The sequence below is a fragment of the Ammospiza caudacuta genome, chromosome 7, assembly GCF_027887145.1.
Source record: "Ammospiza caudacuta isolate bAmmCau1 chromosome 7, bAmmCau1.pri, whole genome shotgun sequence".
Classification (NCBI taxonomy): Eukaryota; Metazoa; Chordata; class Aves; order Passeriformes; family Passerellidae; genus Ammospiza; species Ammospiza caudacuta.
Genome location: NC_080599.1, coordinates 21,245,840 through 21,257,727, shown reverse-complemented (window position 1 = coordinate 21,257,727; position 11,888 = coordinate 21,245,840). Strand labels below are relative to the sequence as shown.

The 11,888-nt window shown below is 51.8% G+C and overlaps 1 protein-coding gene across 2 annotated transcripts; it reads right to left on the bottom strand.

The window, feature by feature from the left end:
- Positions 1-2,874: 2,874 nt before the first annotated feature.
- Positions 2,875-10,554, bottom strand: LOC131559934 (torsin-1A-interacting protein 2-like). 2 transcript variants are annotated; one of them, XM_058808509.1, is made up of 6 exons: positions 10,403-10,554; positions 9,470-9,670; positions 7,565-7,864; positions 7,120-7,434; positions 6,602-6,766; positions 2,875-5,834 (listed from the first exon to the last, which is right to left on the bottom strand). In XM_058808509.1, the coding sequence occupies exons 2-6, from the start codon at positions 9,501-9,503 to the stop codon at positions 5,074-5,076; spliced, it is 1,575 nt and encodes a 524-aa protein (XP_058664492.1). In that variant the 5' UTR covers positions 9,504-9,670; positions 10,403-10,554; the 3' UTR covers positions 2,875-5,073. The 2 variants fall into 2 exon arrangements, with proteins under 2 accessions (XP_058664492.1, XP_058664493.1); XM_058808510.1 differs by having other exon boundaries at positions 6,668-6,766.
- Positions 10,555-11,888: the final 1,334 nt, after the last annotated feature.

The following is an 11,888-nucleotide window of genomic DNA, read 5'->3' as shown; positions in this document are numbered from 1 at the left end:
GTTTAAAATGCTGCTCTTGCCATTTCACATCCTGGGTTCAGGCAGTGTGGTTGTTTCCTCGAGGTGCAGAGGAGATTTTGAGTTCTCTCAGTCAACGTGGGAGCAAGGATATGGGAGATAAAGTAGTCTTGAGACACCCCCAACATTAATCTGTGTCTGGGAAGGTTTAGTAACCCAACTAATTGAATTCATCTTAAATCTTGTTAAAAAAGCCACCACAACTTACTCTCACCCTCCTACTAATTTCCAATCCAATTATCTCAATTATTTTTTTTCCAGCTGTCTTTATTCAGACCATAAAGTAAAGCTGCCACTTTGCACATGGGCCAGCTGGTTCTGCTGTGGGATAAGTTGTGTGTGAGCAGGCTGAGCCTGGCCTGTGCAGCAGCCCTCTGTGGCCTTGCATTCAGCTCTGCCATCACAAGGGGCTTTCCCCTTGTTGCTTTCCAGTTTCACATGTCCTGCTAGCAGAGAGCAGGTCTGTACTGCCACCAGGCAGTGTTTAAAGATTCAGGAGTTTGAGGATCTCCCCTGTGGTAGCACCCATGGTTTCATCCCATCTCTGTCTCTCCATAGCCAGTGTTTTCCATTATAGGATGCCAGTCCTGTTTGGGACTGATTCACATTCATCCCTGCCCTCTGGAAGTCTCCTGGGATTATTTCAACCTCTTGTTTCATTGGATTTGGTTCCATCAGCCAACAGTTTCCCAAAAAATCTCCCAAACACAGTCAGGAGGGGAACCACAGGCCTCTGGAATGGAGGAGCTGTGCTTGTGGCTGCTGTTGCATCAGGTCCTGGTGCATTCTGCTCCCAACTCACCTGTCACAGGCAGCAGCTGCCTTCTCATGGGGAAAGTCTTGGGATCATAATTATAGAGGCTGAGAGTTAAGGTGTATGTGGGACTGGTGTGGAGAGGCCTTCAGGCACCTCTTTATTTCCCTGTGTGTGCTCCTGCTGCTGCCCAGCCTGCTGCAGGGAGCCTGCTGCTTGCCCCAGAGCAGGAGCAACTGGACTTTTCTCTCCCTGTGAGGAGGAACCTGTGTGATCCAGGCACTCTGCAGACACAAGCTGTGCCCAGGACTGTGGCTGATCCTTGTTTCTACTGCTCTGGGCAGCCCTAAGGATTCAGCTCTGTTAACACAGAGATCAGGGGCTTCCTTCAGCTCAAGCTGTCATTGTGTGGCCAGGTCTGCTCCCCTGTGGACGTTGCCATGTCCTGGTTTTTGTTGCGCAGAGGGGTCTGAGTGGTCCCTGGACTGCTGGGCAGGGGATGGAGCAGACCTCAGAGGACTGTGAGCTGTTTCCATCCCTTGTGCTCTGCTGTCCTGGTGCCTCTGCACTGGCTCCCAGAGGATCCTCAGCTCTTGAGTGCCCTCAGGAGGGACATGCAGAGCCTCTCCTCAGCCTCAGCACCACTGCACAGTCCAGCTACAGCAGGGAGAGGCCAGGGGGATGCCTGCCATGGCTTAGCCCCCTCCCTCTGTGGGGAACACACTTTTAAGCTGCGTTCTTTGAGCCTTTTCATGGATTCACGTCCCACAGGCTGAGGCCAAGCTCCTTTGTGTGGTTCATTGTCCAGCTGCTTCCCCTGCGGAGGCTGAGGTGAGAAATAAAACCAGCTTCCAGCTCCCAATATCTGCAAATCTCAATTACAATGGAGGTTTTGTGGACCAGAAAGTGGCCCCCGAGGGAGCAGCTCTGGGGAGGGTTGAGGTGCAGATGAGCTCACAGGAGAGATGTGGCTGAACTGGGTTCACTCCTCCTCCTCTTTGTGCCCTGCCTCCTTCCAGCTCCAGCCCGTGCTGGTGCAGAAAGGTGAGGAGGGATGTGGCAGGAATGTCCCTGTCCCTGACCACTTGGACCACTTGGCTTTAAACACTGAGGGTGACAAAGCTGCATCAGCTCCAGGACAGCAGCACGTTCACAGGGATAATCAGCACTGATTTGGTGGTGGAGCAGACCAGGCTGGCCTTCCAGGGCTGGTTTTGCCTCTCAGTTGTGCTCCTGTGTAATTTTCAAGGTGATTTTTAGGATTGTTGAACATCCTTTCCTGCAGAGATTGGGACTCAAAAAAACCCCACCAGTGCACCTTTCTGCCTCTGAGTTTGTTCAGCTGCTCTCTTTGGACTCACTTTTGGATTCATTTGCAAGACTTAAAAAAGCAGCCTGGTTTTTGCATCAAAAACCAGCATTGCTGTACCTGGGGACACTGGATTTTCATGTAAATCTGTGGTGTAAAACCAAATCTTCTTCTCTATCACCAAACAGGAGATGGGTGATGTTTACTTTTAGCAATCAATCACATGGACATCCATGTGAAGGCAGGTGCCATTGTTATGGATGTTGTTGTCAGGAGACTGAAGAAAATCCAAACTAACAGGGTAAATCCTTTCTTTTCCAGACCTCTCTCTGTTTAGGCTAGAGCTGGGCAAAATGATTCATCACAAAAATAAAAGTTTGAGTGTGCTGAAGTGGTGGAATATGAAGTGGAACCAATCTGTTGAAATGAGAAATATTTGCTTTTCATATTTCTGAAACATTTCAGTTGTCAGTGAATTTCAGCTTCATTTATTATCATTAAATATTATGCAAACCCCAGTGTACTTCAGCCAGGGTTGAATCCAGCAGCTCTTTGGGGGTTTGTTTTTAATTTTGCCTCAGTTGAAAAAGCTGCAAATATTTGCCCCAAACAACTGAGAAAAACGTTGTTTAGAGTTTTTCCAGGAAAAGCAAATATTCACTGTGTTTGCACAGCTACAGCCCTGACCTAAAGAAAACTTTGCCTAATATGATGATCTCTTTAGCTTAATGAAAATAGCTGAGAAAAAAGAATGGAATACAGTTAGACTCCAGTCTCACTTTGCTGGCTTCTTTCACAATCTCACCATTTATTTTTAAATAGAAATCCTGTTTCAGAAGCAAGCAGATATTTGTCTTTAGAAGGCCATAAAAATATCTCTGTATTGGAAGAACTCAGGTGGGTGACACTTTCAGCAATGGGGACTTGCATACCTGGGCTATTTATTGCAAACACAGTATGCAAAATGGAGAGAGAGAACATTAAAATACAGATTTCCACCAAAATACTGGCATAGCATGATTAATGCTCTGCTGGTCCTTACATCAACACCCTGCAGAGCAGGACACAGTGATTTCTCTCACCAAAGTAGTGTACAGCAATAGAAAAGAGGGAGAGGAGGAAGCAATCTGCATCTTGTATCAAACCATGGGCTCCAGCAGGTGGTTCTCACATTTAGCCCAGTGTTTATCACAGTTAAAACCCCTGTGGTATCTTGTCTTCATGTCTCAAACCAACCAAAAAGTCTGTTCTTTGAACAAATAACCCTCCTTCTTCCTTCATTTTGTCCCCTCCTCCAAGTTAAGGGCCACTAAGGTGCTGGGGCAGGTCAAGGCACACGGCAGGGGGAAAGAAGAGACAGGCTGTGGTTTCTGGGGTGCAGGGCTGCACCTCCTTGAGCCCTTGGTGGGGCAGATGTGCAAGGCACTGTTGGCAGGAGACCCATCCCACACCAGGGTCCAGCTGCTGTGAGGAGCACCCTGATGTGCAGCTGCTAAAGAACACCGTGGTGCTGTGGATTTGTTCTAGTTTGCACACAGAGCCTGGCTCTGCAAGGCCACATCTGCTGCAGCTGCTCCTTCTGCACTGGCACGTGGGGCTGGCCCCTGGGGCTGCCCTTGGGTTATCAAAAATGCTGTGACCTGCACCTGCCCCTCCAGGTGTGCCTGAGCTGGCTGCCCTGCCCCACAGCACAGCAAAAACACAGTGTGGGGAAACCACAGTGCTTCCAGGACTTGGATTTCTCTTCCTAGGATGCAGAAGAGGAGGCACAGAAAATTTGTCAAGGAATTTTAGTGTTAATGGCAGAGATTTGGTCTTTACCAGCTAACCCAGCTCTGCTCCTACTTGCTTTGGGAGGTGCCAGAGCTCCATCTGCCTGGCAGGGATGCAAATGTACCCTTGGAGGGCAAGGACCTGGTGTGCTACCCTACATGGTTTGAAATACCAATGTTAACATCGACATTCATCAACAGAAGACACCTGGGGAGAGGCTGGGACAGGCTGCCAGCCCTGCACACAGACCAGAGACCCAGGTGAAGAACAATCTGTTGTGTGGGACCAAAGCATCAGCCTGAGGAGAGAGTCACAGCCTCTGTGTGGCAAAGGGATTGAGGGGACTTCTTTTAGAGAGACAAGCATTAAATTACATTGTATTATTCATATTATTCACCTGTGCAATCCCTTGAGGCTTCACACTATCACAGTGGCAGCAACTGTTTCATTGCTCTCTGGTTCTAGAGCTTGTTCCCTGTCATATGGGATCCCCTCCTGAGATTCCTGCCATTAGGGTAGTGTTCAAGTGCTGACAACTGGAATTTCTGGTAATTGATGTTTAGGGGATCTCTGAATTGCAGGTTTGTTTGAGGATCTGGGCTTTGCCTGGTGTCAGTCGGGCTGTGCCAGTGGGACACTACTGGGGCTGACAGGTAACACCCCTGACTAGCAAACTGCTTTTCTTTTTCAAGCATGCCTTCAAAATATTGAGCCTTGAGAAATTTGACCTTTCTGTGTTCCAGCAGCTCCCTGGATAAAATATATTGTGGCACTGATGTGCACAACTTTAGCAAGCTGAGGGGCAGGGAGAGATGAAAGAGCTGCTGAATGCCAGCATCTTTCTGTCACACTAATCGTGAACATTATTTGTCTATTTCTTGATAGAAACACTACCTGCCAGGTCCTGTTTTCCCTCCTGCATCCCCATACATTGATGTTCCTACCAGGTCCTGTTTTCCCTCCTGCCTCCCCACACATTAGTGTTCTCCTGTGGAACTCTAAAACACCCCCTGTTCCCATCTCCCAGAAAGAAGTGTGTGTATCACCTCCAGGACTCAGCTGCCCAAATATCCTGGATCAACTTGTTCCTGTCAAACTCTTCCCAGGAACCTACAAGAAACAAACTGAAGAGATGTAACACCGGTGGTGCCTCTGCCTGTACCAGAGCCAGCCAGGAGCATCTTTCCAACCCTCCTCGGGGCTCTGGCCTCTTTTGTTCCTAGGCTTTGGCAGAGCAGCCCCACTCCTCGATGGTCGGCACGGGGTGAATGGGCAGGACCAGGTGGGAGATGCGGCTCCACAGCCCGCTCAGCTTGTCCGAGTCCATGCTGTCGTAGGAGCCGGGGCTCCTGGCGCCGGTGAACTTGGCCCAGAGGAAGTCACGGACTCTCTCCTCCACCTGCTGGAGGCTGATGTGGCTCTCCAGCACGTCCTCCTCCAGCAGCACCGTCAGCAGCAGGGCCACGTCCTTGAAGGCGGCGCTCTCGTGGTCGCAGTACTTGTAGAAGATGAGGGTGGCGCCGGCGGGCAGCAGCTCGAAGCGGTGAACCACGGCGGCCCGGCCGCCCGCCTGGAACGCCTCGCTCAGCTCCCAGTCCACCTGCAGCTTGGCCTGGTCGCTGTGGAGCGCGGCCTTGTCGCTGCCCTCGACGTGCACCGTGCTGCCGTGCACGGCGGCCGCGTAGCAGTCGGCCAGGCGGGCGCTGAGGCAGCGCAGGGTGCGCTCGGCGCGGCGCGGGGCCGTGAGGATGATGATGGCCGGCTGCGAGGGCTGCGACGCGTTCAGGTGCTTGCGCAGGAACTTGCGCCCGCGCAGCCACAGCTCGGGGCTCTGGCCCGGGAAGCTGAGCTGCAGCAGGTCGAACTGGGACTGGAAGGCCTCCAGCGTGGGGTTCCTGCGGGGCTGCTGGGAGCTGGAGGTGGGGCTGCCGAAGCAGAATATGCAGAAGCCCAGCACTGTGAGGCCCAGGATGAAAAGCCCTGTGCAGCAGGGAGAGACACAACACGGGGAACAGCAGTCAGTCCCAAGTGACCCGCAGTGACATGCTGGAAAGTAGCTACAATGGCTATTTCTCCCCTCTCAGAGCTTCCCCCTGCACTAGGAAAGTGGAGCAAGTTGGTCAAGAAAGGTGAAAGGGCTGCAGGTCCCACTCCAATATGCCAGGTGAGGAGGCCGCAGCTCCAGGAAAGAGGGCAAGGATTGTGAAAACCTTCCTGAGGAAATTGCAGCTGCCCACAAGCTTTCCTCTTTTCCCCTTTCTCTGTTTTTTTAGGTTTGTGGCTGTTCAGAGCACCACATATGGAGGTGTCTGACCCAGGTAAAGTGCTGCTTTCACTGCCCTCCTCCATGCTATGAGTATACAAAGGCCACTGTGCTTCTGCTCAGAAAACAGAAGGTGCAGACACAATGCCTTGTGTCCCTCTCCAGGCAAAGCAGAGTCTCCTTCTAACAGGAGAAATGTGTTGATGCAGATCAGCATCAGTGTTCCTGCTTAGAGAACAGGACAGAGCAGGGCTGGGGAGGGGGACCCTCAGCACAGCAGCCCCCAGAGCTCCCAGGACATCCCAGGGCACTCACAGCATGATGACCACAATATGCCAGCTTTTGAGGCTGAAGAGCTGCAGGGGAAGCTGCCACTATAGGCTTGAACTGAGCCTGTATTTAAGGGGATGTTTTTTCTTTCAAACTCTCAGAAGAGGCTGTGAAAGGTCTCGAGAGAGAAGAGTAATTAAATGTGCTTTATTACTTGCTCCTGGAGGATCAGTGCCTTCTGGTCGATGAGTAACATGCAAGGGAAGCTTCTTTTCCTCACCTTTCCACAGGAGGGACTTTTTGGCCTTCTCCTGCTCTGTGTTTTGGGTGGTGATGTTCTGCAGGGAAGACAGAGTCTCTGGTTTTGGGGCTGTGTCCCCTGCAACAGGAGAAAAGAAATGTGTCACTCAGTGCTGAGGGGACAGGTAAATGGAGCTGTAGTAAGCAAAGCAGGAGCTCCCAGCTGAGGAAACACTGCTTTGGGTTAATACTGCCCTGAGTCTTGGCTTTCTCCTCTAGGGCTGGGCAAGGAGAAAGACAATGCAGAGTGCAGTGTGGCTTCATGCCTTTCACAGCACAACAGGAACCAAAGAAAGAGAGAAGCCAATTAATTTCTTATCGCTTTCAACTCCAGGGAAGTGACAATGGCTATGAGGGATCTCACCCCATTGCTCTAGTGCCAGTGGGAAATGCAGGAAGTGGAAGAGCAGCAGTGTGCAGCCCCCAGCTCACCTTTTGGTCTTTTCCTTAACGTGCCTTGGAACTCGCTCTCCTGTGTTTCTTGCCCTCTGGGTGGCTCTGGCTCCCAGTCTGGGACAGTGGCACTGCTGCTTTTCTCTGCCAAGTGGCCCCTGGGGACATCTTCCACACCAGTCACATCCAAATGTGTCACTTCACTGCCAGAGCTCCGTGCCTTGCTTGTTGATGAGACATCTTCCTCTGCTTTGCAGAGACTTTCACACTGCCCAGTTTTCTCCTGGTGCTCCTGTGGTTCCTGGTGGACAGGGCTGTCTCCTTGGCTTTCCACACTCTCATGGCCCAGCCCAGCTGTGGGGAATAAAATGCACGGACCTACACTTCGTCTCTTTTAGCCCAAGAACCAGGAACCCTTTCTCCTGCTCTGCCTCCTCTAAGGCAAGGCCCAGGTTATCAGGCCCAAGGGTGGGGAGAGACTCACCTTCATCCAAGTCCTGTTTTTCCAGGGGTCTTTCTGAGACACCTTCTCTTGTCTTGTCAGACTCTTTTGGCAATACTTCAATTTGCTGGGCAGGTTTCTCCTCTAGGGTGGGACCAGCTGAACCCAGGAGTGTTGTCTCTGCCCCACCAGCAGCTGATTCACACACTGCAGACTCCTCCTCTGGTTTGCAGGATGTCTCAGGCCATCTGCTTGTCCCTTGGTGCCCAGGTGTTTCCTGGGTGGGCTTTTGGTGCTCAGGATGCTCTGCTGTGCTCCCCACCTCAGCCTGGGCTGGTCCAGCTGTTGGGATCAGAGTTCACAAGCCCAGTGAGCCACGCAGGAGTGAAGAATGCCCAGTGCTTTACCACCACCCACACAACTCCCAGTTCTGGCTATGCAGAAGCATTTACCCCCAGTGAGATGGGAGAGAACAGAATGACCAGAGGTGAGAAAACTCTTGGGTTGAGTGAAGGGAAGGAGGGAATCAGGATGCAAAGGCATCACTCACCACCTCCTGCAAGTAGACTGATGCCAGGCCAATCTCCCAGCAATGGCCACCTTTGAAGCCACCCCGTTTCTCCCTTTCTGTCTTTGCCCCATTTTTTTGGTGCTGAGCATGATGCTATATTGTGTTCAACCACCCTTTTCCCACCTTGGTTCTCTGCCCAGCCTTCTGCACACCCCAGGGTATTTGCTGGGCAAGGATAGAAAGCCTTGATGCTGTGTTCAGCAAAAGCCAAAACACTGCTCTGTTTTCAACATTTTTTTCTCTAAACCCACAAATCCAAGCCACAGATCTTACAGCTGCCATGCTAAAGCAAACTCAATCCCAGCTTATGTCCTAGGTGGGATGGGCAGGCAATTCCTTCCTTCAATGGTAGGATATGTTACCACATCTTCCACAGACAGTGGATTTTCACAGATAGTGATGGATTTGAAGAATTCCTAAGGCTGTTGTTGAGTACAGTTATGCCAATGCACTTCAAGCATCTCTCTGAATGTAAATGATAATTCTGCTCATGCTCTATTTCTGTGTTTCTGTGATGGAGCTGCTCTCCCAAAGAGCTATGGCAACATTTAATTAGAAACAAACACTGGAGCATAATTCAATAGAGAGATCCTGCAACTGAACAGCATCTGTGACATATTCTGACTCTCACAGAACCAAAGTGCAGCTCAAATTTCAGGCACTATTTGTGAAAAATTGCTTATGAATGATCAAGCACTACATAAATGATTATGCTATAATTAGCATAAACACTGATTAAAAGGGCAAGGAACTCCCTTCTAATTTGAAAACAGAGAAAAAGCTGCACTTGTCACTTGTCAGAACATGATTTTTACATTCTTTGTTGCTGATTATTACAGTGACACTTCTGACTATCTAGGACAGACCTGAGCTGGGGATGGCATCGCTTTATCACTGACACACTCATAGGTACTAGTCATAACAAGGCTCCCACAGAATGTAAGTACACGGTAGAAACTGAAACATGAGGAACTTGGAGATATCCTGCTGTTCAAGCTGGGCACAAACTACTCCCTGCCCTGCCTCTTCCACAGTTTCTCCAACCAGAGGTGGTGGAAAACTGGTTTATTATTTAAGCATTTGTAGATGGGAAGCACCAGGATGGGGGGAAGAAAGCTCTTCCAGTGTGGATCTCTCTCTTCAGCATTCCTTGTGCTGCCATCTTGGGACACAGAGTCTAAACCTGTCGCAGATCAGAATCTAAAACTGAAAGTAACTTGTTCATCTTTCACCCTTTAAAAAATGACAGCAACTTGCTTTCCTTGGCCTGGAAAAGATGGTATTCTTTACTGGTTTATTTTTCTTCTGCACAGGTTTCTCATGTCACTGGCAGCAAAGGGATTTTCCTAGATGGAGCAAGCAAAGGATTCACTTACCTCCAAGCAGATCCACTCTCGGATTCTCTTCCATTTTCCTTTTCCTCTGGAGCTCTGCCTTCTGCTCGGTTTGTTTTCACTTTCTCGGACGTTCATAGGGAGCTGTGTGTCCCTGCTGTTCCGGAGGCTGACCGAGTCCTGCCCTCCTCACAGCCACCATCCCGTCCTGCTCCGGCCAACTCCAGCTACACGCCCACAAACCTGATAAGCAGAAACACCGTGAATCACGGGGGGCGACGCTCCTCCTCCGTGATTCCCAAGGTGAAAATGGGAGGATACGAACCTTCAGCCCGCGGGCTGTCAGCTATTTTGCTTCCCGTCCGAGCAGGGGTTAATGCACACCGCATTTATCGTGGGACGTGCCAGGGGGGTGAGGCACTGCTGGCTCATCCCACGGACGCCAGGCCGGAGAGTGGGGCTCGGCAGGCTGCCCCGGGAGCTTTTGGGGCTGGTAGCTCGCAGCCAGGCCGGCACGGAGCGATGCCCCTGCTCCTGCTGTTGTTCCCCCTGCCTGCTTCCAGCGTGTGGGATCGGGAGGCGATCCGGCAGAACCCCCCCGCGGACCCGGAGCCGCAGCCTGAGTGAGCCCCGCACGCCTCCAGCCATGATTCCCCCGGCTAAAGCCCTTTGGGACAGGGCACAGACGGAGCCGGGCTCGCCGGTGTCAGCCAGGCTTTCTTGGAAAACTCCCAAGAAACTTTCCCCGCTGGAGAGCGGTCCGTGCGGTTTTCCGCACAGGAATCTCCAGCCCAGCCTCCGAAAGCAGGAGCTTTTCGGCACCGGGGGATCCCTCGGCCTCAGCAGTGTCCCCACACACGGTTTGGGGCTGGGGGGTGCAGCCGCTGCCCCGCCGCCCGTCCCTCCCCTCCCTGTTCCCGATGCTGACGCTCCGGCAGGAGAAGGAAATCAGCAGAACAAAGTGGGGCCGCTTACCCAGGCAGCTTCGGAGCCGGTCAGGGCGGCGATCAGCAGGAAGAGGCCAGCGTTGGCCTTTCCCCTTGCCCTCCGTCCCAGAGGCCCTTTGGTGGCAGGGCACCAGCGCACACCCTGAATCCTCCGCTGGAAACGTGACGGTGAACCCTGCCCTTCCCTGGCTCCCGGCTGCCTGCTGGGAGCTGTAGTTTTCCTTCCCGCAGTCCTTCTCGGGAGCCTTCAGGAAACATTGACTTCCTTTTTTTAGCCGTGTTTCCGTGACTCTGTGGCTGTGCGCTTTTTTTCAGGCGCTCTGCATGACTGGCGGGTTCCTGCGTTCAGTAACAGTGTTGCTGATTGAAGCAAGAAAACGATAGCGAAAGGAGGGAACTGGTTTGAGAGTTGATTTAGGAAAAGTACTGCAGGAAAAGTCACCCAAACACGGAGGCAGCAAAGCCCGGACTCTGGAAATGTCACGTTGTCAGTGCACGGAGGCTGGGGAGGATGTGACATGGAGGGTCTTCAGCATCAGCCTGGGGGAAAGGGATGCGGAGCCCACCCAGCGTCCCCAGAAGTGGCGAGAGGCTGTAAAGCAGGAAAAGGTCTGAGAATGTGTGAGTCAGCCCTTGGCTTCATTTAGGCAATGCTTTTCCCAAAAAAATCCTGTTCTAACTCGTGGTGCCTGCACGGGGGCATGTATAGGCATGGGAATGTTCCAACCCCTTCCCTATTCCTGCCCAGGACATGTTTCATGGAAAGCAGCAGCATGGAGCACTCCAGGGGAAAGGCAGCAGCACAGGGAGCAGCAGAACAGAGTGAGCCTCTGGAACTCAGCTTGCTGCCTTTTCACCAGCATCCCCAGAGGAACCCAGCAGCAAATGGCTGAGACAAAACACAGGGAAAGGCAAATGAGGCAGTGCTGGAAAGGAGGGGGCACTGAGTGGCTGGGACTCATCAGTCTGGGGAGCAGAGGGCTGACAGGGTGGATGGGATTACTGTGTTAGATTTGTTAAAAAAAACTTCAATTTGACTGAATTTCACACTAGTACTGGAGGCACTTGTAAAACAGGTAAGAGGCTGGGTTCAAATGGTAAGGAAAAATACTTTATGCTGTATGGAGGAACACTTGCTGGCCCAGGCAGCACAGAGGCAGTGTCAGAGGAGTCAATAAAATGTGTGTGCCATGTTACCCCCGGGGTGTCAGCACGTGCACAGACATCAACACTGACACTGCTCATGTCAGGAAAGTGGTGAGAAGGAGAGGTGTGCTGGCCACTACACCTCATTTCTGACAGTGGCTTCCTCTGTCACCTACAGAGCCTGGGAGGGGACAGTGGCCATGGCAGACTCAGCACATTCCCTTGTCACAACCAACCTCTCACCAGGTGCAGCAGAGGCTGTAAAACCAGAATGGAAAAGCAGGAAGGAAAAAGTCAGCGTGGCTGATTTACAAGGTCACCTTGAGGGCCCTGCTCCTGGCTGCCATCAGTCTCACACCATGACTTGA

Excerpts from the sequence above, each read along its gene's own strand:
- LOC131559934 (XM_058808509.1), bottom strand. The coding sequence starts at position 9,503 with ATGGAAGAGAATCCGAGAGTGGATCTGCTTGGAG. Across the intron at positions 7,435-7,564 it reads AAAACAGGACTTGGATGAAG|CTGGGCTGGGCCATGAGAGT; the intron begins GTGAGTCTCTCC and ends TATTCCCCACAG. Across the intron at positions 6,767-7,119 it reads GTTAAGGAAAAGACCAAAAG|GGGACACAGCCCCAAAACCA; the intron begins GTGAGCTGGGGG and ends CTCCTGTTGCAG.